The sequence below is a fragment of the Astatotilapia calliptera genome, chromosome 3, assembly GCF_900246225.1.
Source record: "Astatotilapia calliptera chromosome 3, fAstCal1.2, whole genome shotgun sequence".
In the NCBI taxonomy this organism is placed as follows: Eukaryota; Metazoa; Chordata; class Actinopteri; order Cichliformes; family Cichlidae; genus Astatotilapia; species Astatotilapia calliptera.
In genome coordinates this window covers 52,299,385-52,327,331 of record NC_039304.1, presented here as the reverse complement: position 1 = coordinate 52,327,331, position 27,947 = coordinate 52,299,385, and the positions used below count along the sequence as shown (strand labels likewise).

General features: G+C 43.6%; 1 protein-coding gene across 2 annotated transcripts; it reads left to right on the top strand.

Annotated features, from left to right (window-relative positions):
* Positions 1-385: 385 nt before the first annotated feature.
* On the top strand, positions 386-3,848 carry LOC113019781 (uncharacterized). 2 transcript variants are annotated; one of them, XM_026163583.1, is made up of 5 exons: positions 386-507; positions 608-2,573; positions 2,871-3,029; positions 3,111-3,164; positions 3,594-3,848. In XM_026163583.1, exons 2-5 carry the CDS (start codon positions 911-913, stop codon positions 3,839-3,841), a joined length of 2,124 nt encoding a protein of 707 aa, XP_026019368.1. In that variant the 5' UTR covers positions 386-507; positions 608-910; the 3' UTR covers positions 3,842-3,848. The 2 variants fall into 2 exon arrangements, with proteins under 2 accessions (XP_026019368.1, XP_026019366.1); XM_026163581.1 differs by having other exon boundaries at positions 3,108-3,164.
* Positions 3,849-27,947: the final 24,099 nt, after the last annotated feature.

Here is a 27,947-nt window from a genome sequence, read left to right as displayed (position 1 = left end):
CATCTGGGACATCATGTCTCACTCCATCCACCACAAACAGTCCAGGGGTTGGCAGATGCTTTAGTCCAGGTCTTGGAGGAGATCCTTCAGGAGACCATCCGCCACCTCATCCCGAGCATGCCCAGGCATTGTAGGGAAGTCGTACAGGCATCTGGAGGCCACACACATTCAACTACACACTTTCATGCCACTCAACTACCTAAAGAACAAAGTATTTAATAAGAATAATTCCTTCATTCACATCTGGGATGTCCTTTTTTTGGGGGGGGAGGGGGATTAGCAGTGTATGTGTAGTCATTAAAATATCCTTAATGTGAACAGTTTTTTTTTTTGTTTTTTTTTTCAGCATTTGACATTACTGCAATGCTTTGACAAAAAACTACTTCGCTTAAATAGAACTGCAAAGCTAAATTAAGTCTATCAAAATGTGTTTCAGTTTGTTTAGGGGTCTGGCACAAATCTTGCCTTGCAAAATTGGCAAATCAGAATTGCCACCAGTCAACACAGGTGTGTATCCCATTCATATTTGGCTTGACTTTTTTTCAGTTTATTTTTTACCTGTCTAAAGTATTGATCAATTAAAAAAACTTTTGTTCTTACATTCCAGAAAGAAGAAATTTCTGAATATTCAGGGGAGGATGGATTGCCACATTCAGTTCTGGATCAAATATCAAGCGATGATGATGGCAACCACAGCATATCAGAAGAAGAATATGTGCCAGATTCAGAGTCATATGATGAAGATTCAGATGAAGACATCTCATTATTGCCAAGCACATCAAAAGGTCTGCTATGCCAAGATGACATCTCCAAAGCGCATGAACAATCAGATTCAACGAATTTAATCCACAACTTGACAAAGGACAAGCCACAAGATAAAAGTGAGCTTTGCGAAACTGAATCAGAAAAAATGACTTTAAGTAAAAGAAATTACTGCTATTTTTGTGGCAAACCACAAGCTAAAATTTCCCGCCACCTGAAAACGCACAAAACGGCTCCTGATGTTGTGCATGCATTTTCCCTGCCTAGAGACTCAAACGAGCGTAAAAGTCTGTTAGAGAAATTGAGAAATAAGGGAAATTTTAAGCATAATGCTGCAGTTTTGCATGGTGGAGTGGGACCACTGAAAGTGAAGAGAAGACCCAAGATTAAAGCAGTAGAGGGAAAGTTTGCTCATTGCTTTTATTGTCAAGGGATGTATGTTCGCAAGGATCTTTGGAGACATGTCCGCAGATGTCCTAACAAACCAAAAGATGACACGGATAAAGAACCTGGAAGAACCAAAGTACTCGGCCTGGCTTTAACTCTGGAGTCTCAGTGTTATCCGCAGGTGTCAAGTGGAGTCTGGAAGGTTCTTGCTGTTATGAAACAAGATGAGATTGCCTCAGCTGTGCGAAATGACTTTACTGTTATTCAGTTTGCCCAGTCCCTCTACAATAAACATGGACAAGACCCTACAAAGTATGATTATATACGACAGAAGCTTCGTGAAGCGGGACGTTTGTTGTTGTGTCTGCGCACAGAATTCTCAGTGCATAACATGGAAGAAGCTATTAAGCCTGCTAATTTCCAGAGAGTTGTGCAAGCAGTAAAGAAAGTTTCAGGTTTTGATGAAGAGACACTGTCATACAAAACTCCAAGCCTTGCGCTGAAACTGGGACATACACTGCATAAAATGTCTGACATTATCCATTGTCGTGCCCTCATGACAGAGGATGAAGCCCTAATCAAGTCCACTGATGCGTTCAAGAAGTTGTATGTCTCCAAATGGTCTGAGATGGTGTCTCACCGTGCCTTGAACACATTGAGTGAGGCAAAGTTTAACAAGCCATCAACATTGCCCTTTACAGAAGATGTTCGGATTCTCCATCACTACCTTCAAAAATCTGCAGAAAGTGCCTTTTGCAGCTTGGAGAACGAAGCCACAGCTCAGAATTATGCCCAACTTGCACAAGTTACACTCTCACAAATCATTGTGTTCAACCGAAGACGTTCTGGAGAGGTTTCAAAGATGCGCCTCAAAAGTTTTCTTGAAAGAGACAAAACAGCACTCCACACAGATGTTGCCATGGGGCTCTCAGAAATGGAACAGAGACTCTGTAACTATTTCTGTAGAATAGAAATAATGGGAAAAAGGGACAGAAATGTTCCAGTTCTGCTAACACCAAGCATGCTGGATGCTCTGTCACTACTGGTTAGTAGGAGGCCTGACTGTGGTATTTGTGCCACTAATATCTACCTCTTTGCAAGACCCCGATCAATGAGTCATTACAGAGGAATGGACTCCTTGCGTGTTCATGCACACCAGTGTGGAGCAAAGCAGCCTGAGTATCTAAGATCGACACAGCTCAGAAAACATGTTGCCACACTCTCACAAGTCCTTAATTTGAAAAACAACGAACTTGATCAGGTTGCAGATTTCCTGGGTCATGATATCCGCGTTCACCGCGAATTCTACAGATTACCAGTTCCCACAACACAGCTGGCCAAGATTTCCAAACTGCTTTTAACACTGGAAAAAGGACAACTTTCCCAGATCCAGGGGAAATCACTGGATGAGATCAAAATAGAAGGTTTGTATTGAAAGGAGCAAATATTAGGGCAGTAGTTGAATATTATGCTTTATCAACAGAATTAAAACCTAAAAGCACAGACCATTCTGTTAAATGTCCATGATTTAAGGTTCTTGAAGTCTATTGTTTCATCACTTTGCAACATTTGGCAAACTGCAGAGTGGTGGCCTTAAATAGTAAAACTATGTACTATAATTTCCAGTATTTGTTCTGTATTTTGTCATATCTCGTTGTTAATGTGAGGTTTTTGGGGGGTTTGTGTTTGGTTTTTTGGGGGGTTTTCCCACAATTTCTCAGATGAAATTGCATTAAGTGATGCTGAAACAAAGGACAGTGAGAGTGAATCAGATGATGATGACACAGCACTCACAATGTTGGCGTGTGGCACCAGTGAGCCTGTACATGCAGTAGCTGATTCCACAAACACAGCGCAGCTCCAAGACACTGTAGATTGTGGTAAGTTACCACTAGCTTGGTTTCTGTGGATAAAATGTTTGTTACAAATATTAAAACTTAATCAAATTGTGTAATCAGCAGATGAAGGACCACTCACAATGCCTGCAGCAAGTGAGACTGCTGCTCCCTCTGAAGGTAAGGGGTGCAGTTGGTTCTCTAAGCTTATTATTGTTTCATCACTTTGCAACATATGGCAAACTGCAGAGTGGTGGCAAAAAGTCACTTGGATGAGTGACAAAATGTTTCTCCCACTGAAAACGCTACGTCCAGATTAACAGAATCAACGTTTTGGGCTTTACTTACCTGGATGATTGAGCATGCATCAAGAGACTTTTATTCAACTTTTTATTCAGTCTTTTATTCACAGCGGAACACTAAATGTCTCATTTTAGAAATTTGATAAATTTTCAAAGAGAATTTTAGCTCGTTTTGATATTGATGGTAGCAACACATTTCAGAAGTTAGTACAGGGTAGCATCCATTCTTTTAACCACCAAATGTTTTTTGTTTTTTTTGTTTGGTTTTTTGTTTGTTTTAACTACTACTACTTTATATATCTTCCAGAGAAAAATGCTGCTCAATCCCACAATTCCCGAAGAGCTCCCAAAAACATGTGGTCCAAGGCTGAGGTTGCTGCAGTGATGAGGCATTTTAAAGACCACATAAACGAAGGGAAACTAGCCACCAAAAATGAATGCAGTCATTGCAAATTGGTAGAAGATCCGGTGTTGGCAGGAAGAACAGTTCAAAACATAAGAGATTTTGTAAGAAACAGAGGATTAACTGCAAAAAGGCAGAAAAAAATGAACTAAAATAACTGTTTAGACAGCTGTGGTTTTACATCTTGGTCAGATTGCCAATTGTTGTTAACACTGATGTTCTGTTTAAAGAAAAAAAAGTTCTTGTTAATTACAGAAGTAGTTTGTATTTCATAATTTTTACATTTAATTTATTTAGGTTTTTGTTTGACGGGTTATATTTAGAATAAAAAATTATAAATGCATATTTTCTCCCCTTAATATTTACCTTTAAACTATTAAAATTCATTTTAAATGTTTTTAATTTTTCTGTTTTCTATATTTTTATATTTCTGTGGGAAGCGTGGGCATTTTTGTCCATAGATTTCTTTTTTATTTATGGTTAAAATTAATGTTCAGATCCAAGAACACTAATAAAATGATGTTCCAGTAATCCTGTGTCCTGTCAGATGTGTATTCATGGTAATGATGAGCTATTTACATATTACATCATTGTCCCTTTAAAGACCCAATATTGTTTTTTTTGGACCTCATAAAACACATTGTTGTCAAGTGGACAATGTCTCCAGAAAACACAATAGAGTCTGGTTGGTGTGTATCAGTGTATCTAGACTTCTATAGGGAGTGTATGAGGTCTGAAGTGACCCAAATTTTTTTCAGATTTTTTCGAACACTTTAACCTCGCTCCCTTGGCTCTAAGTCCTTTCAAAAGGGTAGTCCACTTAAACCACCACCGGGCGGATTGACGTAGTATAGTCCCGCCATACCACATAGACCCGTATGTGTGTGTGTGTGTGTGTGTGTGTGTGTGTGTGTGTGTGTGTGTGTGTGTGTGTGTGTGTGTGTGTGTGTGTCCTCCAGTGTCTCTGTCTGTCAGTCCAAACCTTCAGCAGGTCTTCAGAGGATCTTCTTCAGTGTCTCTGAGTTGTGTTGATGATGGACAGACAGCTGAAGGATGGACAGTGAAGAGGACCAGAGGAGGACCCACTGAGGACTGTGCAGACTTTGGGAGGCTTCTTGGTTCCTACTGTGTTGTGGCTGTTTGTCCTCCCAATGAAACCTTCTGGTGTGAGGACTCCTCTGGACAGAAGAGTGACAGAGTCTCCCTCAGTGTCCAATCAGAAACTAAAGGTGAGACGTTCCAGCTGTGTCTCTGTCTCTGTGTGACTCTGCTCTCATTAACTCTGTTTGTCTCTGATGGTCAGATAAAGATGTCATCCTGGAGATCCCTGCACTTCCTGTGAGGACAGGAAGTGATGTCATTCTGCGCTGCAGACAGAGGAATGGTGCCACAGTCAAAGCTTATTTCTACATCAAAGGAAGTCGCCATGGTCCTAAACGAGAGCACATCATCACTAAGATCACGCAGTCTGATGAAGGTCTCTACTCATGTTCTACTGATGATGGTGCAAAGTCTCCTCAGAGCTCTCTGAGGGTCAGAGGTCAGAACACTGACATCACTTCCTGTTTAAAAAATGATGTAACATTGTGACCTGATAATAAACTGACTGAACCATCTTCATCATCTCTCCTGCAGATCCTCCCAAAATCATCCATCCTTCTCCTCCTCACTGTCCTCCCCCTCCTCACTGTCCTCCCCCTCCTCATTGTCCTTCTCCAAGAACCTCCTCAAACTTTGCTCCTCCTCTTACTTATCCTCCTCTCCCAGCATCCACCTGTCCTCCTCCTCCCTCTCTCCTGGTCCCAGTTGTTGCAGGTCTGGTTTCTGGGCTTCTCCTGGTTCTGGTTCTGTGTTTGGTTCTGTTCCTCTGCTGGAAATTTAACGGTATGAAAGTTTTCACTCACCTGATATGAACAGTTGTAATCTGATTGCTACAGTAATTACCCATAGGGAGTTTAGACTCACCCATGAATTAAGTTTCCCATTGGACCTTCTGAAATAAATAATTAATTTTACTTCATTTCATACAAGCACTTATATGTTCAGCTGAAAACAGATCTGGTCAGACAGACATTTGTTTAATTTTCTGTGTTTTGTGTTGTTTTATTTTAATCATGTCAGTTTGTCTGATCTGTTTTTAATACCTTTGTAAATAACATTGTTCATCGAAAATAAAATAAATTTTTCTTACATGATGCAAAATGATGAGGAGAAAGAGGAAAAACTAAACAGGAGTTCTGTTCCTCTAAAAAGAAACAAGTTAAACATACCAAAGGTATCTTTCTATTATCTGGAATCACTTATCCCAACATTGCTGATCATAATAAGCAGTCACACAAAGCTGGTTATCAGCTCGCTAAGTTAGCTTGGGGTTTAACCTACAAATTCACAGGAAAGGGGCGGGGCTTGAGAATCTGATCAATCAAAAACGGTTATTTCATGGATCACATGATTGTTCTTCAAAATAAAAATGATCCCTATAGGGGTCACTTATAACAGAGAAATGATCAGATAGTGATCAAAATATAGAATAGAATAGAACAGAATAGAACAGCATTTAATTGTCATTGTAAAAATAGAAAAAATAAACAGAAATAAATACTAGAGTGATATATACAAAAACAAAGAAAGGCACACAATGGAGGACTGTTTCTTTGAGACAGTTTAAAAGGACTTGGTCTGAATAGGGTCCATGCATGAGTGGCCTGAGTGATGAGGGTTAGTCAGACCACGGCTCAGATAGGTGGGTGGGCAGGAGGATAACAGTCTGAACTGCCCAGGGTGAGAAGCTGTTAGTGAGTCTGGAGGTGTGAAGTGCTGTATGTAAAGAACATAATAATATTAACCAGAAAAATGTCACATTCTTATAAAGTCAACTGAGATCAAAGGTGGAGAAACTGGTTAAACTGGTGATGTGTGACAGAGCTACAAAATAAAGATCTGAACAGCAGTGAATGTCTGAGCTCAGTACTACTGCTGTTTGTTTCTAAGGTGAGAGCTTCACATTAAAGCTGTAAAACTTTAAACTGGATCCTAAGAATCTTTAGCTATGTGTATTTGTTAGTCCCCATAGGGAAATAGTTCCTCTGCATTTAACCCATTCACCCAGTGAAGCAGTGGGCAGCCACCAATGCAGCACCCGGGGAGCAGGACGGTACCTTGCTCAGGGGTACCTCAGGGTAGCCGTTCAGTGGAGTCGAACCCCCGACCTTCCGATCATGGGGCCACCACTCTACCTACTGAGCTATCCCTGCCTTTAATTTAGGGGTGCCCAAATTTAAGGGTAGCATCCTTAAGATAACGCATTTTTAGTCAATTACGTTACAGCAATGTGACGAAGGCTTGTCCAAATTTGAAGGCTGCTCCAAATGTGCCCAACAAATGTGTCCTCCTTTTCCCCAGATTTGAAGGATTGGTTGGGTGTATCCTTCGTGCCCCGCAATATCCCATAATTCATAGCGCGGCCAGGAAATTCCAGTTTCCAACAATAGCGGCAGCTACTTCATTTTAATATAACTTTTATTAGTCTTTCTGGGTCACAAAATAAACTTTTAAGATATTTTCAGGCGAGAATGTAGCTGTGTAAACTTCAAATATCTGCTCAGTTTATTAAGATATCACATATTTGCAATAGTGCTCCGACGTTTTCCAAGACGCCTGTTACCCACCAGCTCGATACCTAGCCAGGGTGAGACGAGTGGACTGTGGTGTTATGGAGGTCACAACTGTGAAGAACCTGCAGAGAAGAGTCTGAGATGGATCATCTGCCTCTGCTGTGAGTCTCCTTCATGTTACTTTAAATCTTCTCTTTAAACGTTTCTCCAAAATTATTACCTCTGTATCCCAAAAGGTTGATTCTGTTCATCTGGATGTAGCGTTTTCAGGGGGAGAAATGTTTCATCAGTCATGGTCTCTGATCAAAGCCCGTTGATCAATAACCATGAATACCATTCACAGAGAGTTGGGGAATGGCTGCAATCACAGCATTGTAAGATGGCGAAAGATGTACCCTTAGGTCCCTCCTCGATTCAGAGATGGTCTTTCCCTTTTCATGTAAATGGCCTCCTTGACTCCACACTCAAACCAGCGTTCCTCCCTGTCCAGGATGTGTACATCCTCATCATTGAAAGAGTGTCCACTGGCCTGTAGGTGTAAACAGACTGCAGAGTCCTGGCCTGACGAGGTGGCTCTTCTGTGTTGTGCCATCCGCTTATTCAGAGGTTGTTTGGTTTCTGCAATGTATTCAATTCAATTCAATTTTATTTATATAGCACCTAATCACAACAACAGTCGCCTCAAGGCACTTTATATTGTAAGGTAGACCCTACAATAATAGATACAGAGAAAAACCCAACAATCATATGACCCCTTATGGGCAAGCACTTTGGCAAAAGCGGGAAGGAAAAACTCCCTTTTAACAGGTTGAAACCTCCGGCAGAACCAGGCTCAGGGAGGGGCGGGGCCATCTGCTGCGACCGGTTGGGGTGAGAGAAAGAAGACAGGATAAAGACAATGTATAAATACTGGCATTCCTCCTGGCACTTAACAGTGTAAACTATATTACTCTGTTTGTGTCGGGGGACCCGATCCTTTGGGTGGATCAGTTTTTGGCTACTAAATACTAGAGATGGCACGATACCACTTTTTTTGTCAGATACAATATCATAAATTTGAATATCTGCCGATACCGATATGAAACCGATATATAGTGTATCTTATAATCAATAAATAAATAATAAATAATTATGGAGTTCCACAGGGTTCGGTGCTAGGACCAATTCTGTTTACATTATACATGCTTCCCCTAGGCAGCATCATTAGAAGACATAGCATAAATTTTCACTGCTATGCAGATGACACACAGCTCTATCTATCCATGAAGCCGGGTAACACACACCAATTAGTTATTAGTAACGCTGTGAGGAACCCTCCAGTCATTTTTGACCAGGACATGTCCTTCAACACACATATTAAACAAATATGTAAGACTGCTTTCTTCCATTTGCGCAACATCTCTAAAATTAGAAATATCCTGTCTCAGAGTGACGCTGAAAAACTAGTTCATGCATTTATTACTTCCAGGCTGGACGACTGTAATTCATTATTATCAGGATGTCCTAAAAACTCCCTGAAAAGCCTTCAACTAATCCAAAATGCTGCAGCAAGAGTCCTGACAGGGACTAGAAGGAGAGAGCAGATTTCTCCTGTTTTGGCTTCCCTTCATTGGCTTCCTGTTAAATCCAGAATTGAATTCAAAATCCTGCTCCTCACATACAAGGTCTTAAATAATCAGGCCCCATCTTATCTTAATGACCTTGTAGTACCATATCACCCTATTAGAGCACTTCGCTCTAATAGGCCTACTTGTTGTTCCTAGAGTATTTAAAAGTAGAATGGGAGGGAGAGCATTCGGGAGACAGACACTATCTCTACTTTCAAGATTAGGCTTAAAACTTTGCTTTTTGCTAAAGCATATAGTTAGGGCTGGACCAGGTGACCCTGAATCCTCCCTTAGTTATGCTGCAATAGACGTAGGCTGCCGGGGATTCCCACGATGCATTGAGTTTTTCCTTTCCAGTCACCTTTCTCACTCAGTATGCGTTAACAGACCTCTCTGCATTGAATCATATCTGTTATTAACCTCTGTCTCTCTTCCACATCATGTCTTTATCCTGTCTTCCTTCTCTCACACCAACCGGTCGCAGCAGATGGCCCCGCCCCTCCCTGAGCCTGGTTCTGCTGGAGGTTTCTTCCTGTTAAAAGGGAGTTTTTCCTTCCCACTGTCGCCAAAGTGCTGCTCATAGGGGGTCAAATGATTGTTGAGTTTTTCTCTGTACCTATGAAGTGCCTTGAGGTGACGTTTGTTGTGATTTGGCGCTATATAAATAAAATTCAATTGAATTGAATTGAATTTTGTATAAGTTCATACTCATGTTTTACTACAAAGTACTACTAGTGACACATACAGGATTGTTACGGGTTTGTGCTTAGGCAGTGGTCACCCTTCTTGTAATGTCATCTTATTCCTCTATGAATAAAACATCACGAATGGCACATTGTGCTAGCTTTAGCTAGCTGTTTATTTTCTCTTGCGCTCACTCTCTCCTTCTATTGTCTTATTGATTCCTGAGTGCCCCCCGGTGGGTAGCTTCCTCACTAGCAATTATCATTACACTTCTCTCCTGGATCACTGGAGGTTTCTTTAGGTGCATTCGCAGCTTTGACAAATGATCAACATTCAATGATTTTTGATCAATGGGCTTTGGTCAGTCGCTTTTACACAATGGTGATGATAATTTGCATATTAATGATGTTAAACTGAACTTCCAGCCCATTGTTCCTTTAGTGGTGCAATTTCAGTTATTATGTAGATGTACTGATTATGAGGGAAACTGCAGTTAGTTGAGACTGAAGGGGTCACTTGGATGAGTGACGAAACGTTTCTCCCACTGAAAACGTCAGGATGAAAAGAATCAACTTTTTGGCATTTACTTACCTGGATGATTGAGCATGCATCAAGATATTATCTGTGTTTCCACCACTGGATGGCACTATGAATTATTGTGGGAACAGCAGCCAATCACTGCAGTCTGAATGGTTCTCTTTGGTCATGTGATCATTTGATCTCTGATCAGTGTGTTCTTCAGTTTCAGGCCTGTTTCTGCTGACTGCTGCAGGTGAGCTGATGTTATTACACCTGTCTGTCCTCATCATGACCTCTGACCTTTAGTGACCCTCAGTGACCTCTGTCCTCCTGTTACAGGTGCGTGTGTGCTGCTGCTGTCTGCTCTGACTGTTTCTGCAGGTGAGTTAAAGGTACTAAAACTCTGTCACCTGGAAACAGTTCTGCAGCTTTGAACTTTTTATCAAACCTCATTTTATTCTTCTCACCCATCTTTTGTGAGTGTTCGCTGGCAAGGGTGTAACTCTCTTGGAGGTTTTGGCGAAGACCTTTAACATAGTCAGAGTAAGACTTTGGACTGGTTTTGCCCGGGTGAGTACCCAGGACAAGATCAAAAGGCAACCTCGGCTGTCTGCCAAACATAAGTTCGTATGGACAGTACCCTGTTGTGTCATTTTGTGTACAGTTGTAGGCATGTGTTAATGGCCTAACAAAGTCTTTCCAATGGTACTTGTCTTTGTCCTCCAGTGTGCCTAACATGTCTAAGAGAGTCCTATTGTACCTTTCCACCGGGTTTCCTCGTGGATGATAGGGCGTTTTGTGAATTTTGCTTGTCCCAATCAATGTGCAGAGCTCTTTCACAAGCTTAGATTCAAAATCTCTGCCTTGGTCACTAAGCAGACGGCTAGGGATACCATAGGGGATGATAAGGTGATCCCAAAGAGCCCTGGCTATTGTCTTAGCCTTTTGATCTTTTGTCAGGACCACGACTGCAAATTTTGTGAAATGGTCCGTCAATACTAACATATTTCTGCTGTCTCGACTATCGGGCTCAATACACAAGTAATCAATGCACACTAGCTCAAGAGGGTAAGTTGCCTGGATATTCTGTAGTGGAGCAGCCTTTTGGGGAAGGGCCTTCCTCATGGGACAACGTGAGCATTTCTTACACTTCTCTTCAATGGACTGAGCCATTCATGGCCAGTAGAACCTTGCCCGAGTGAGATGTAAGGCACGCTCAAACCCGAGGTGACCAACGTCGTCATGTACACATTGCAGGGCTCTGTCGCGGTACTTTTGGGGCAGTACTAACTGGTACACAAGGGAATCTCTGTCATTGAATTTCCTGTAAAGCACGCCATTATTGAGCTCGAGTTTGTTCCATCATTTCAGAAGGAGTTTAACATCTGACGATTCAAGATTTGCTTTGGGGCTGGGTTTCAAGCCTCTTCCCAACAGGGCTATAACACGAGTGAGAGAAGGATCATCCTTTTGTGCAGCGCACCAATCAGCATCTGTCATTGAGGGTAAGATGTCTTCTCCATAAGCCTCAGTGACTGAGCTGGGGTCAATAGCAAGACTCTTGACAACTGAGAGGGTTTCTGAAAGGCATGACACCGAGTGACGCTGACACAAGGCAGAAAACGTTTCATGGTCAAGATTGTTTGGCATGTTAATGAGACGTTCTTTCATGTCATCAATACGAGCTTTTTCTTTGACAAATGCCTCATCTTCATGAGGAGGCTCTTGGGGCCGCCGTGACAACCCATCAGCATCTTCGTTTGCTTGACCTGCCCTGTACTTAATATTGAAATTGTAAGTAGACAAGGCAGCCAACCACCTGTGTCCTGCCGCATCTAATTTCGCAGTTGTCAAAACACAAGTTAGCGGGTTATTGTCAGTCAGGACTGTGAAGCTAGAACCATAAAGGTAGTCATTGAACTTTTCACACACAGCCCACTTGAGGGCTAAGAATTCAAGTGTGTGTGGGATAGTTCTGTTCATTCTTAGAAAGAGTGCTAGCGTAAGCAACTGCTCTCAGCCTCCCCTCTTGCTCCTGATAGAGCGCAGCTCCCAGCCCATCTCGACAAGCATCCGTGTGCAATACATAGGGGAGTTGTGGGTTGGCAAAAGCAGGAATTGGTGCAGAAGTCAGCTTTTCGATTATTGTTCGGAACGAGGTTTCACACTCATGTCCTGGTGCAGCGACAACAACCTGGTGCTGAATGCCCAGAAGACAGTGGAGATTATTGTGGACTTCAGGAAGCACTCAGCTCCACTCCCCCCCCATCATCCTGACTGACACCCCCATCACCTCTGTGGACTCATTCCGCTTCCTGGGTACCACCATCACCCAGGACCTGAAGTGGGAGCCCACCATCACCTCCGTCATTAAGAAAGCCCAGCAGAGGATGTACTTCCTGAGGCAGCTGAAGAAATTCAACCTGCCAACACGGACGATGATACAATTCTACGCTGCAATCATCGAGTCCATCCTCACCTCCTCCATCACCGTGTGGTACGCTGGAGCCACTATCAGGGACAAACAGAGACTGCAGCGTGTTGTGCGCTCTGCTGAGAAGGTGATTGGCTGCAGACTCCCATCTCTGCAGGACCTGTACGCCTCCAGGACACTGGGGCGTGCAGCTCGGATCTCAGCTGACCCTTCTCACCCTGGACACAGTCTGTTTGACCTGCTCCCCTCAGGCAGGAGGCTCCGGTCCATTCGCACCAGAACCTCTCGCCATAAGAACAGTTTCTTCCCCTCTGCTGTTGGACACATGAACAATAACCGTATGATTGTTCCCACCACTAACACATGACCCTACGCTGTGTTCACTGCATCATTCCATGTTTGGCACTGATCACCACCTGCACTCATGTATATATCATGTATATATCTATCTACTTAGCACTTTTAATTCTTATTCTTATTTTATTTTCTATGACAGTATGTTTGCACTGAAGCACCGCAGCAATTTCCTAATGTTGTAAACCTGCTCAACATTTGGCAATAAAAACCCTTTCTGATTTCTTTCTGATGAGTCCATTGTTCCCCGAGAGGCTGAGTGGGACTGTAAGAAAGTCTGGGCGGTTCTCTCTTGTAACTCTTGCCTCTCTTCTTCGGTGGCCGGTAACCGGCAGTGAGACGATTCAACGGTTTGGCTATCTTGGAGTACCCTTCAACGAAACGCCTATAGTATCCAGCGAAGCCTAAAAACATTTAAGCTCTTTGAAATTGGATGGACGCGGCCAACATTTCAGAGCAGAGATCTTTTCGGGATTGGTGTGGACTCCGTGAGCATCCACAACATGCCCTAAATACTTCACAGATGTTTTGAAGAAGTGGCATTTTTCTGGGGATAATTTAAGACCGTAGTCTCTCAAGCGAGTAAGAACTTTCATTAGCCTGGATTCGTGCTCTTCTAATGTGTCTGAGAACACAATCAGGTCGTCTAAAAAGACAAGCACTTCGGTGAGGTGGAGATCACCCACACACTTCTCCATCAGGCGATGGAAGGTACTTGGGGCATTTGTAACACCCTGTGGCATCCTATTAAATTCATAGAAGCCAAGAGGACACACAAAGGCTGTCTTAGGCTTGTCCTCCTCGGCTACCTCCACCTGATAGTAACCGGACTTAAGTTCCATGACCGAAAACCATTTAGCTCCACTCAGAGCTGTGAATGTCTCCTCATTATTTGGCAGGGCATATGCATCTTGAATAGTTCTTAGATTTAGTTTACAGTAATCTATGCATAGCCTTATCGAGCCATTCTTTTTCCTTACCAATACAACTGGTGAGGCGAAAGGACTTTGTGACTCTCGAATGATGCCTGCATCCAGTAATTCTCTTAGATGTTGTTTGACAGCTTCTCTGTCACTTGGGTGTATGGGCCTTGGCTGCTCTTTGAAAGGTGTTTCATTGTTCAATTTGATTTGGTGCTTCACAGCTGTGGTGTGGCCATGGGACATGTCATCGAGAGCAAAAACTTCAGGGATGGATCTCAGTTTTCCCAGAATTCGCTCTTTCCATTGCTCTGGGATGAGAGAATCATCAAGGTTGAATGTGAGGTGGTCGCTGTCTGGTTCATTTTGACTTGGAGGATTCCGAGTTTGACTCGATGCTAGTGGGGAAACGTGTTGGGCTGCACAAGCTTGAGCGACAATGCTATTTGACTGCAACGTAACAGCATGTTCACTAACATTGTGTACAATGACAGGTACTTTACTGCTGGAATTAAAAGGAATGTCTACTAAAGCCGATTCAAGAAGCAATCCACCTGGTAACTTGTACTGCTCATGCGGCTCAAGAACAAAACTTGTGTTCCGGTTGTTCTTTCTTAACCTCACATTTCCCATTAGGCATTGTTTGTGTCTTGCAGGGATTGTCACTGCCCCCTTGCTATGCAACATGACAGGGCAGGAATGAGTATAATTTCTTTGTACTTGGGCAATATGTTGAAGGATCGCTGCAAACTGCTTAGAGTGTAGCTTACGAATGAACTTGGGACCATCTTGATGCACTAACTGTCCATAAACCCGTAAAAGCACATTTGTCCCTATCAACAGTGGAATTCTACTGTTAAAGTGACACTCAGGAACAACAAGGGCCAAGACAGCTAATTGTTGTTCTTTGCCTGCAATGTTTTTGGGAAATTTAATGCAAGTCTGAACATAACCCAAGTATGGCACGTTTTGCCCTCCTGCTCCTTCAATTTCAAGAAGAGCATGTATTGGCTGGATGGGAAGGTGGGAAAGGTGCATCTTGTGAAAAGACTCAGAAATGGTCGTAACCTGTGAGCCTGAGTCCATTATGGATTCACAGGGTACCCCGTCAACAAGTACTGAGGCTGCACAGTGTGGGCCTATGAGACCTTGAGGGAAGAGGAAGTTAGGATCTAGGCTGTCTATGGGATGAATGGGTTCTGTGATTTGCACTTCAGGACCACAAGCTAATGTCTCGGGACTGGGGGAATCAAGGGTTTCAGCTCCTGGGTGTCCCACGACAGGAGCTGCCACTAGTTTAAAGCAAACGGGGCTGTGGCCTGTCGTGCTGCAAAATCAGTCTGTTTCTTTCTCAACTCTGCATGCTTTTCTCAGACAAGTGTGGGATTAGCGTCATTTGTACAGCTTACTGCGATGTGATTGTCTTCCCCACACGTAAAGCAAAACCATGCCCTAGGTGTGCCAGGAACTTTAGCAAATGCCTGTGAGTTTCTGGTGTTGACAGCTAGAGAATTTTGGGCTCATATTTCTCAGGTTTGGTTGAATGTCTTTGGCTTTGGACAAGCATTTGGACTTGTTTCGTCAGCTCGGCTATTTGACTTTCAAGCTTGGCAGTTTCATTCGATTTTGGGTTCACAGATTTGGATTTAGTACTTACAAGAGGTTCAGTACTTGGGGTGGTGCTACTTGGCCTTTGAGTTAAAGTTAACTGTTCAACTTGCTTTGTGAGCGCATTAACTTTTTGTTCGAATTTCGCAGCTTCACTGTCGGTTGGAGTAGGAGTCGCAAGTGGCGCTTGGCCAAAGGCAGGCATACTACACTCAACAAAAATATAAACGCAACACCTTTGTTACTGCTCCCATTCCCCATGGGATGGACGTAGAGACCTAAAATTCATTCCAGATACACAATATAACCATCCCTCCCAAACAGTGGTCACAAATCAGTCCAAATGTGTGGTAGTGGGCACATCTGCTATATTGAGATAATCCATCCCACCTCACAGGTGTGCCACATCAGGATGCTGATCTGACATCATGAGTAGTGCACAGGTGTACCTCAGACTGCCCACAACAAAAGGCCACCCTGGAATGTGCACTTTTGTCTCACAGCAAAATGCCACAGATGCCACAAGCAATGAGGGAGCGTGCAATTGGCATGCTGACAGCAGGAATGTCAACCAGATCTGTCGCCCGTGCATTGAATGTTCATTTCTCAACCATAAGCCGTCTCCACAGGCGTTTCAGAGAATATGGCAGCACATCCAACCGGCCTCACAACCGCAGACCTCGTGTAACCACACCAGCCCAGGACCTCCACATCCAGCAGGTTCACCTCCAAGATCGTCTGAGACCAGCCACCCAGACAGCTGCTGGAACAATTGGTTTGCACAACCAAACAATTTCTGCACAAACTGTCAGAAACCGTCTCAGGGACGCTCAACTGCATGCCCGTCTTGACCTGACTCCAGCTCGTCGCCGTAACAGACTTGTGTGGGCAAATGCTCACATTCGATGGCATCTGGCACGTTGGAGAGGTGTGCGCTTCACGGATGAATCATGGTTCACATTGTTCAGGGCAGATGGCAGCTGAGAATGTCCCAGTTCTTGCATGGCTAGCATACTCACCGGACATGTCACCCATTGAGCATGTTCGGGATGTGCTTGACCGGCGTATACGACAGCGTGTACCAGTTCCCACGAATATCCAACAGCCTCGCACAGCCATTGAAGTGGAGTGGACCAACATTCCACAATTGACAATCTGATAGACTCCATGCGACGATGTGTTGCACTGCATGAGGCAAATGGTGGTCACACCAGATACTGACCGGTTCTGGGTCCCCAGACTCCCAATAGCGCAAAAAACTGCACATTCCAGGGTGGCCTTTTGTTGTGGGCAGTCTGAGGTACACCTGTGCACTACTCATGATGTCAGATCAGCATCCTGATGTGGCACACCTGTGAGGTGGGATGGATTATCTCAATATAGCAGATGTGCCCAGTACCACACATTTGGACTGATTTGTGACCACTGTTTGGGAGGGATGGTTATATTGTGTATCTGGAATGAATTTTAGGTCTCTACGTCCATCCCATGGGGAATGGGAGCAGTAACAAAGGTGTTGCGTGTATATTTTTGTTGAGTGTAAAAACTGAGTGTGCATGTGCAGCAGCCTTTGTTGCACCCAAATGTTTCTTCATGCGGTCCAACTTGGCGAAATGACGCTCTTCCTCAGTCCTTAACATGAGGAGAAGCTCTGAAAATGAGGGTGGAAAGCTCTTTTTTGCTTCAAGCTGGAGACTTATTATCAAGCTTTGGTCCCAGCAACCTCTAATAATTGCTTAAGAAGCAGTTCATTTACATTTGCAGGAGGGGCTCCCCCTCTAGAAATGACTCATGTGAGAAGGCTGTGAAGACGGTTCAAGAAGGCAAATGGGTTTTTTCCGCTGTTTTGATTCGAGCCAAGAAAGGCAGTGTAAAGCTCTTCACCGTCCTCAACAACTCCAAAGGCTGAATCAAGCTGAGTGACATACAGTGGGGCATCAACAAAGTCTTTTTTTTAAAAGTTCTAGATGAAACCAAACCTGTGATCGTATAGTAGCAGTATTATTTATTTATTTTTCTCCTTTTTCCTAACCAACAACAACAATAACATATAAAAACAGCTTTTCTATTATAAAACAATCATCATTGTTCATCATTGTTTTCCTATAGAGATTGACAGACCACGTGACTTTCGCGCATTGCATGCCGTGAACTCGTGGCAAAACAATCCAAGTACCCACATCAAATGCAAGCATTTGCAGCACCGCAAAGCGTTCATTCTTCAGTTCCAATAAATTCTTGCTTTTTCTTTGCCCCCCAAAAAGGTATGTACAAAATGAAGGAGAATAATGCCGGTCCGTACAAAGACAGACTTAATGAAAAGTCAAAGAAAAGATACAAGGAAAAAAATCAAACCAGTGAAAGGGTTAGATCCTTACGAGCACACAGAGGGACAAAATACGTTAGCGTGCTGCCCAACTTTCACCACGCTCATATTTATAATTATACGGTTCTTTGAGTGAGTGCATACACTCGTGAAGTTTAGTAACTTCAGGTCACTGCAACAAGCCCAGGTACAGTTTACCGACAGATGGGTACAGGACCTTGAAATGCACCATGCAGATCGAAAGACCATCGTACGTATCATAAGTTTACCAGTCTCACAAATCGTCGTCATAAATACACATTCGTTAAACGTTTATTAATAGGACCTTTAAGCTCAACGGTAATTAATTAGTAGTGGAAATAATCTCTGGTAGCATTACAGAAATGTAGCAGTGACAATAATATTGTATGCTGTAATCGCACTGGAAAATTAGTGATACAAAAAACCTGTTTTCTCTATACAACAGCATCAATAGAGATTGAAAATGTGACGTCACTCAGGGGTAAAACCTCAAAGAATTCTGGGAACTCGTGGCAAGAGGTACTAGCGCACGCAGGCTTTCAATTAAAATCAGTTACACAGCGATAAAAAGAAACACAAAAAATGGCAAGAAGCTGTTGTATTATTAACTGCAATAGCCGGTCGCATGACAGCCACGGGAAGCCGACGGGTAAAGAGATCGGTTGTTATTGGATTACGTTGTTGAAAAGAAATTGTTCAAGCCATGTTTCTGAAGTAACAAAGAGGCGACTGGATTGCAGCCATTCAAAGACCAAATATAACGTCTCAGAACACTCCAGCTCACAGGTTAGTCTGCTCCAAGCATTTCCACAGAGGTCATTCTGCTGTTGTAGTTAATGCGTCATTTTCTTAACATAATTAGTGATATAGGTTACAAGCAAGTCTGGCGCTGAACAGAAATTGTGGCGCTATGCTCCTTTGTTTATTGTGCATAAATAGTGAATTGTCCTGACACAATATTGCGTTTCGCTTCTGTTATTATGGTACACTGACAAAAACATATACTTTTATTCACAGGATAAAACAGTTGTTTTGTATCACTAATTGCCCAGTACGATTACAGCATACAATATTATTGTCACTGCTACATTTCTGTGATGCTACCAGAAATTATTTCCACTGCTAATTAATTACCGTTGAGCTCAAAGGTCCTATTAATAAACGTTTAACGAATGTGTATTTATGAAGACGATTTGTGAGACTGGTGAACTTATGATATGTACGATGGTCTTTACTTTCTACACGGTGCATTTCAACGTCCTGCACCCATCCGTCGGTAAACTGTACCTGGGCTTGTTGCAGTGACCTGAAGTTACTAAACTTCATGAGTGTATGCACTCACTCCAAGAACCGTATAATTATAAATATGAGCGTGGTGAAAGTTGGGCAGCATGTATTTTGTCCCTCTGTGTGCTCGTAAGGATCTAACCCTTTCACTGGTTTGATTTTTTTCCTCGTATCTTTTCTTTGACTTTTCATCAAGTCTGTCTTTGTACGGACCGGCATTGTTCTCCTTCGTTTTGTACATACCTTTTTGGGGGGCAAAGAAAAAGCAAGAATTTATTGGAACTGAAGAATGAATGTTTTGCGGTGCTGCAAATACTTGCATTTGATGCGGTACTTGGATTGTTTTGCCACGAGTTCACGGCATGCAATGCGCGAAAGTCACGTGGTCTGTCAATCTCTATTAAAACTTAAACTTAACAGCGCCTACCTGGTACAAAGAAAACAGCACACAGTCTTCATTAACAGTGTGCAAAGCAACTGCAAAATTCAGTTCTGTTAAAAAGAATTAGAACAATTACAATCTCATAGAGAAGCATTAGAGCTGAGTGCAAGTCAAAAAGCACCCGACTAGCTAACGAGTATTAGCTTAGCATGCTAACTAAGATGCTACTCGTGAATAAATTTACTACCCATGCATCAAAATGCCCGTAACTTTCAGGATACATGCTAGTACTGCTTATAATCAAAATACATGTTGACAATTACCACTATAAGAATGTTTTCATTAATACACATACAAATTGACAACAGTATCGCTCACAAGCACCTACCACCAGCTTGGGAGTTTTTGTCCTTTGCTGAGGCATGCGCTGTGCAGCAATTTGGAACCTTAACAGTTGCAGTTGCTGTGTTTGTCCACCAGGTGGCTCCAACTATTCACAAAACACATCAATTTTGAGGAAATTCATTAAGCTATTTTCTAACTCTGTTACATCCAGATAACAGGGTCAGTGTGGTTAAAGACAGGTTAGCTATATGTGTACTGTATGCAGTACTTTGAGTACAAGAACACTGCCTGAGTCCTCCTCTGTGTCCTCTTTTAGGTCCTCCTCCTCTTCCCTGTGAGTCTGTGCTCAGAGTCTTCTGCCATCTAGTGATCTTCTGTCCGTACTTCATCTCTACTTGTCTCCTGCTGACCATCTGCTGCAGCAGGAAGACACTGAACAAACCAGCCGTCTCCATGGAGATAACCCAGCGTGATAGAGGAGGTCAGGGACTGGATGAAGATGATGATGATGTCACTGCTGATTTCACCACTGAGCATGCCTTCTGAGCTGCAGAGGCTGCTTCTGTTGAAGCTTTGAAGCTGTGTTTGCTTTGATGTTCCTGAGAGTGTTCAGCTGCTAAGGGTGGAGCACCTGTAATGACTCCACCCTCTGCTAGCTGTGGGACCAATCAAATGTCTCAGAGGCCTTTGTGATGCTTTTAGCTAGTTGTAGAGCAGAGGATTCTCCTCAGTCTGGATTTGTAGCCTGCATGCTTCTACCTGCTGATCCTGAATCAGTTTTTGTCTCTTTTCCTGCTTCGTGTGTTTCTTGGCTGATGATGAACTTTGGAGTGGTGATGTCTGATTTTCAGCCTGCAGCTCCTCTCCACCCTCTCCACCCATTCATATTCATCCTTTCCTGTCCTGTGGGCCCACTTGTTCAAAATTATAATCTGGATAAAAATTTTGGTACATTTCTTTGCTTCCATGGATCATTTAATCAAGATAATTTTTGGCTGTGTTAATAAAAGAAACAGCTAGGCTCCCTAAGCCTTATCTTTGGGGAGCCGTACAGTCTGCACTCTGCCTGTGACTGTTGCATCTGCAGAGATATTTAAATTAAATTAGAGCACACATCAAAACCTGAACTAATATTCAGATTGTACATCTTAAACTTGAGTTCTGCAGAGCCGAGAGCATTAAAGAGTCTCAAAACTCATGCTTTATTGAATGAAAAGAACTCAAACCTAAAGAAACTTAAAATTACCCGAAAGTTTTTGAATGTTAAACAGTGGTCCCCAAACCCCGGGCCATGGACCAGTACCGGGCCGTGAGTCATTTGGTACCGGGCCGCCATAGTTGAGGCTCAGGTGTGAAATTTATGGTTTTCAGGATTTTCATCCTTAACTCAGATTCCCTGGGTATTTTCCTGTGTGTTATGAATAAATTATCTTTTCCTCTCTTTTTTTGTATCAGTACTCGTTTTATTTTATTGTATTTATCAGCGACACCTTAAAGGCCAGTCTGTGAAAGTATTGTTGGACATAAACCGGTCCGTGGTGCAGAAAAGGTTGGGGACCGCTGATGTTAAAGTCAAAAAAAGTTAAAGCTCATAAATGACTCATATTTACTCAGGCTGTGATGCGTGTGTGTTTGTAAAATAGTTTCATGTGTGTTCAAATTTGTTCACAAATGATTTCACACATGTTTAAATCTGTTTGTGGGTTTTGGGCTCCCTCCTCTTGTGGGTTTATATATTTTCACATTGTCTTTGTTGGATATAAATGTTTAGCTGATTAACAATCAAACACAACCTGGTTAGTCAGAAACTTAATGATACATGGTGGCATTCAGAAAGTCTGTGTGAGTGATTAATAAAGTATTTACATGAACGTTTATACATATGCAGATCATGAAATGAGCTTTGTGTGTTAATAAAGGATTTATAAATACAACTTTCATATTGTAATTCATGATAAATTCAATTAATCGTTCAGTATTTAAACTGCAGCATTCATTCATCTGTAACTAACAAAGTATTTATTAATGAAACTGAAGGTCAGCAGGCCCTCAAGACTCAAACAAGTCTCAGCTACAAGAGAAATAGAAAGCAGACACGAAGTGAGACACAACATAGAGATATTAGATGAAGCTGTCGTGATTCTGGTCATTTGACACAGCGTTTTGTGTTTTCTTGTATTTTGGTGTCTGTTATGTATTATTATTTAAGGTTCATTTAGTAGTCTCGTATGTTTTAGTTCCTTCTTCATTTAGGTTCCCCTTGCGTGTCTGTCCACTGTGTCCCTCTCTGTGTTTTTGTGTGTCCTTGTGTCTTGTGTCCCTTTTCTGTTTCTATGTTCTCTTTCTTGTGTTTCATTCCCCTCCCCCCTCTCCCTCACCCTCTTAGGTGTGTCTCTCTTGCCTGGTGTTGTGTTTGTCCCCCTGTGTTCCGTCTCATCTCCTCAGTCTCATGTCAGTCATATGTTCTCATGTCTGCGTGTACTATTTTCAAGCTCGTGTGTGTTTGTCTGGTTCTCACTGTATATGTCACTTCCTCTCTTACTTTGTAATGTGTGTTATGTTCGGTTTTGCTTCCTCTGTCTCATTGTGTCTGATTAGCTGTGTTTCCCTGTTGTTTCTCTACCCTTGCTATTCCTTGTGTAAGTCCTGTGTTTCCCTCTGTCCAGGTATCTCCCTCATACCTGGCTGTGTGCTGTGTTTGTTGGTTTAGCTTCCTATGTTTTATATTCTCCGTTCGTTGAGTTTTGAGCTTATTTTTGCATCCATGAGTCTGCGTTTGGGTCCAGTCCTGCCTGCTTCACACAACAACTCACAGCAGTATTCTGCAAACATGACTCCTTTAATGTTTGCAGAATACTGATGTGTAAGCAGGACCAGTCTTAGTGTGTAAGAGGGCTTTAAGAAAGAAGAAACACTGAGTGGTTGGAGCCACAGAGAGCTAAACTTAAACACACTGAAGCTCCTTCATTTATAAACAAAAGGTTATCAGGAATCTATAGTTAATATTTGACAGAGCTTCACAAACGTGCAGTGCAAACACCATAAACATAGTGTCTGTGAGGATTTCTCCTGTACTCCTGTGCTTCTGTCCAACATCAGAGGTCAGCTGGTGTTTTTCACTGTGGACAGACTCAAACACTGTTCTCTCCATCAGCAGGAGGGTTGTTGTCAACGATGACCTGACCTGACCTTGACTACGATGACCTGGATGACCTAGAACCTTCACAGACAGGAGGGTTGTTCTTAACTAGGGCTGCCACGATTAGTCGACTAGTCACGATTATGTCGACTATTAAAATCGTCGACGACTAATTTAATAGTCGACGCATCGTTTGAAGCTTTGTAAGATCACAAAGGACGCAGGAATGAGTAGTAGGATTTAAGAGTGTAATAACGGACTGAAACAGAAGATGGCAGCACTGCATGTATAAGGATGCCAGCTGCCATTAAACCCCGAAGAAGAAGAAGCTGTGTCCCAGAATTCATAGCGCAGCCCAGCACAGTTGTCAACAATGGCGGCAGCTAGTTAGTTTTAACTTTATTCTTATTATTCTTTCTGGGTCACAAAATAAACGTTTAACATATTTTCAGGTGAGAATGTAGCTGTGTAAACCTCAAATATCTGCTCAGTTTATCAAGACACCACATATTTTCAAAAGCGCTCCGACGTTTTCGGAGACGTCTGTTACCCACTAGCTCGATAGCTAGCCGGGGGCAAGGCTCACTAGAGCCGTGAGAACACCGGACTCCCTGCAAATTGTTTTCAAACCCACCGCCGTCTTTCGCTAGTCAGGTTAAACATATTTAAAAGTCACTTAGATAACTTAAAAATGTTATTGTTTGGCTTTCTTTAGTATTTTATTTGTTCCTGAGTAAATCGGTTTGGCTGAGATTAAAGTTATAGTTTTTGCACAGCTGAATAAACGTCAAGCAGACAGCTGATCATCAGAAGTGTGAGACGCTGGAGAATTTACTCCGGTGTCCTGTTATATTTTAGAAAGCAAGGAGTTTATTAAACTTCACCAAAACAATCTGCAAATTTCATTAAAAATTAATAAACTACCATCTTGTCTTTATTTTTAGTTAGCACAAACACTTCAAGCTGTAAGCTAATGATAGTTATATAAGACCAGATGCTGCTGGTGCAATAAGCTGTACGCTGTACGTCCAATGGATGATGATCTGGTTAGTCGACTAATCGCAAAAATAATCGGTGACTAGTCGACTATCAAAATAATCGTTTGTGGCAGCCCTATTCTTAACCCTCATAATGTCTTCCCATTTGCCATTCACCTCAGGAGTCCTCAGGAGTCAAAATTATCCTCACTTCTTTTGAGTGGTTTTTAAAGTACAAAGTATAAATTGTCAATCAATTCAGCGTTACACCTTAGTTTTACTTAAGATTAACACATTACCACAAAATCACCCTTCATTTTGCAATATAAGGCCACCAGACCTTGTTTACATAAAGTACACTCTGTTTTTGAGTGAGTCGATAAAATATTTAAATGTCAGAATCAGAATCAGAATCAGAAAGGGTTTTTATTGCCAAATGTTGAGCAGGTTTACAACATTAGGAAATTGCTGCGGTGCTTCAGTGCAAACATACTGTCATAGAAAATAAAACAAGAATAAGAATTAAAAGTGCTAAGTAGATAGATATATACATGATATATATATGAGTGCAGGTGGTGATCAGTGCCAAACATGGAATGATGCAGTGAACACAGCGTAGGGTCATGTGTTAGTGGCGGGGACAGTCATACGGTTATTGTTCATGTGTTCAACAGCAGAGGGGAAGAAACTGTTCTTATGGCGAGAGGTTCTGGTGCGAATGGACCGGAGCCTCCTGCCTGAGGGGAGCAGGTCAAACAGACTGTGTCCAGGGTGAGAAGGGTCAGCTGAGATCCGAGCTGCACGCCGCAGTGTCCTGGAGGTGTACAGGTCCTGCAGAGATGGGAGTCTGCAGCCAATCACCTTCTCAGCAGAGCGCACAACACGCTGCAGTCTCTGTTTGTCCCTGACAGTGGCTCCAGCATACCACACGGTGATGGAGGAGGTGAGGATGGACTCGATGATTGCAGTGTAGAACTGCATCATCGTCCGTGTTCGCAGGTTGAATTTCTTCAGCTGCCTCAGGAAGTACATCCTCTGCTGGGCTTTCTTGATGACGGAGGTGATGGTGGGCTCCCACTTCAGGTCCTGGGTGATGGTGGTACCCAGGAAGCGGAATGAGTCCACAGCGGTGATGGGGGTGTCAGTCAGGATGATGGGGGGGAGTGGGGCTGTGTGCTTCCTGAAGTCCACAATAATCTCCACTGTCTTCTGGGCATTCAGCACCAGGTTGTTGTGGCTGCACCAAGACACCAGACGTTCAACCTCCCTCCTGTAGGCAGACTCATCCCCGTCCGAGATGAGCCCAATAACGGTGGTGTCATCTGCAAACTTGATTAGCTTGACAGACTGGTGGGGGGAGGTGCAGCAGTTGGTGTACAGGGAGAAGAGCAGGGGAGAAAGAACACAGCCCTGAGGGGAGCCGGTGCTGATGGTCCGGGAGTCCGAGACATTCTTTCCCAGCCTCACATGCTGCTTCCTGTCGGACAGGAAGTCAGTGATCCACCGGCAGATGGGATCAGACACATTCATCTGGGAAAGCTTGCCTTGGAGATGGTCTGGAAGGATGGTGTTGAAGGCAGAGCTGAAGTCCACAAACAGGATCCTGGCGTAGGTTCCAGGGGAGTCCAGATGCTGCAGGATGAAGTGTAGGGCCATGTTGATGGCGTCATCTACAGACCTGTTGGCTCTGTATGCAAACTGCAGGGGGTCCAGGAGGGGGGCCGTGAGGGTCCTGAGATGGGAGAGAACTAGGCGCTCAAAAGACTTCATGACCACAGATGTCAGAGCCACGGGTCTGTAGTCATTTAGTCCAGTGATCCTAGGTTTCTTGGGGACAGGGATTATGGTGGAGGACTTGAAGCAGGCAGGCACATGACATGCCTGCAATGAGGAGTTGAAAATGCCAGAAAACACTGGGGCCAGCTCGTTTGCACAGTGTCTGAGGGTGGCAGGGGACACACCGTCTGGGCCGGGAGCTTTTCGAGCATTCAGACTCCTAAACTGCTTCCTCACATCTGCTTCATGAATATGAAGAGTTGTGGTCGGAGGAGGTGGTGTGAAATCCTCTTTTGTGTGGGGTGAGGAGGGGGGTGTTGTAGGTGAACAGTTTGAAGGTGGTGATGGCTCTATGGAGGGGGGAGAGGTGGGGGAATGAGTGTCCAAAGTGCCTCTATTGTTGGGGCTGTTGGAGGTGTGAAGGCTGCCTGATGGCTCGTCAAAACGGCAGTAGAAGTCGTTGAGGGTGTTGGCTAAGAGCAAGTCATCAGTGGAGTGGGGGGTTTTAGGCTTGTAGTTGGTGATATTCCTAAAACCTTTCCACACAGAGGCCGAGTCATTCTCTGAGATCTGCTGCTGCATCTTCTCTGTGCTGATGTTTAGCAATGTCCACTTCTTTAGTGAACCTGTACTTGGCCTCTCTGTAGCAGTCCCTGTCTCCGCTTCTGAACGCCTTACTCTTTTCCAGCCACAGCTTTTTGAGTTTAGGAGTAAACCAGGGTTTGTCATTGTTATAACTCACCCTGGTGCGTGATGGCACAATGCTGTCCTCACAGAAGTGGATATAGGAGGTGACAGTGTCCGTAAACTCGTCCAAGCTGTTAGAAGCAACCTTCATTGTGTCCCAGTCTGTGGTCTCCAAACACGTGCGAAGCTCCTCCACAGCCTCGTTGCTCCACAGTTTTTTAGTCCTCACGACAGGTTTGGGGAGCTTCAGCCTCTGTCTGTACGCGGGGATCAGGTGGATCATGACGTGGTCAGAAAGTCCGAGTGAAGCGCGGGGCACCGCACGATAGGCCCCGCTGATCGTGCTGTAACAGTGGTCTAATGTCCTCTCCTCTCTGGTCGGGCATTTAATATACTGCTTGTATTTGGGAAGCTCATGGCTCAGATTGGCTTTGTTAAAGTCCCCAAGAGCAATGATGAGAGAGTCCGGGTATGTCCGCTCCATGTGGAGAATCTGCTCCGCGAGTGCGCACTGAGCTGCCTGCGCATCTGCGTCTGGCGGGATGTAAACAGCGGCCAGGATGAATGAAGCAAACTCCCGCGGAGAATAAAACGGTTTGCAGTGAATAAAAAGATATTCCAGAGAGGAAGAGCAGTGCTGAGCAATCACTGTTACATCTGTGCACCAGCCACTATTAATGTAGAAGCAGACACCTCCACCTTTGGTCTTACCAGAGAGAGCGGCCTGCCGGTCCGCGCGCAGCAGATGAAAGCCCTCCAGCTTGAGCGCGCTGTCCGGGATGTCCTCACAGAGCCACGACTCCGTAAAACATAAGACACAGGAGGAGGCAAAGTCTCTGTTCATGCTTCTCATCAGGGCCAGCTCGTCTATCTTATTCCCGAGTGAGCGTACATTAGAAAGGAAGATCCCAGGAAGAGCAGTTCGCAGTTCACGTCTCCTCAGACACACGAGTGCGCCGGCTCGCTTCCCTCTCTTTCGGCGTCTCACTTTCCTGATCAGAGTCTGCAGTAAATCTGCCGCAGATGCGACAAATATTGGAAGTAAATCCACAGGCGTTGTAGTCCTGTAGTTAAGAAGCTCTTCTCTGGTGTAAGAATATCCAGAGGAGTGCCCGGACACAGAAGAAATGCACAAAAAGAAAACAGAAGTAACGCACTGAAGCACCAGGGCATCCATACGCGGCGCCATCTTGTTTAGACAATTTCGGCTCTTTGACTAACCACTGAGTGCTGTACGTTGAACTTTAGTTAGAATGGTTTTTTTGAAGCATTTAAAACTTTAAACGGCAGCCTTCCCTTGGATCTCAGGTCTTTGGTCTGGGGCTCAGTCTGCTCTGGAGTAGCCATCCGAGGATAGCCCGGCAGCTCTTTTCTAGGTGGGTGGCGCAACTGTCCCTCCAGTGGTCCTCCTTGGGCGCTTACAAGTGCTTTGGGGCCTCTAGATGTCCGGGGCCTGGTTCTCCTTCCTAACCTGGAAGGCAGGGCTATGACTCCCCACACCTACTATTAAACAGTAACATGGAGAAACCTTTGAGTATAAGCGCGCTCACACACACAGGTGTTCACAGGCACAAACTA

Excerpts from the sequence above, each read along its gene's own strand:
- LOC113019781 (XM_026163581.1), top strand. The coding sequence starts at position 911 with ATGACTTTAAGTAAAAGAAATTACTGCTATTTTTGTGGCAAACCACAA. Across the intron at positions 2,574-2,870 it reads GGATGAGATCAAAATAGAAG|ATGAAATTGCATTAAGTGAT; the intron begins GTTTGTATTGAA and ends ACAATTTCTCAG. Across the intron at positions 3,030-3,107 it reads CCAAGACACTGTAGATTGTG|CAGATGAAGGACCACTCACA; the intron begins GTAAGTTACCAC and ends TTGTGTAATCAG.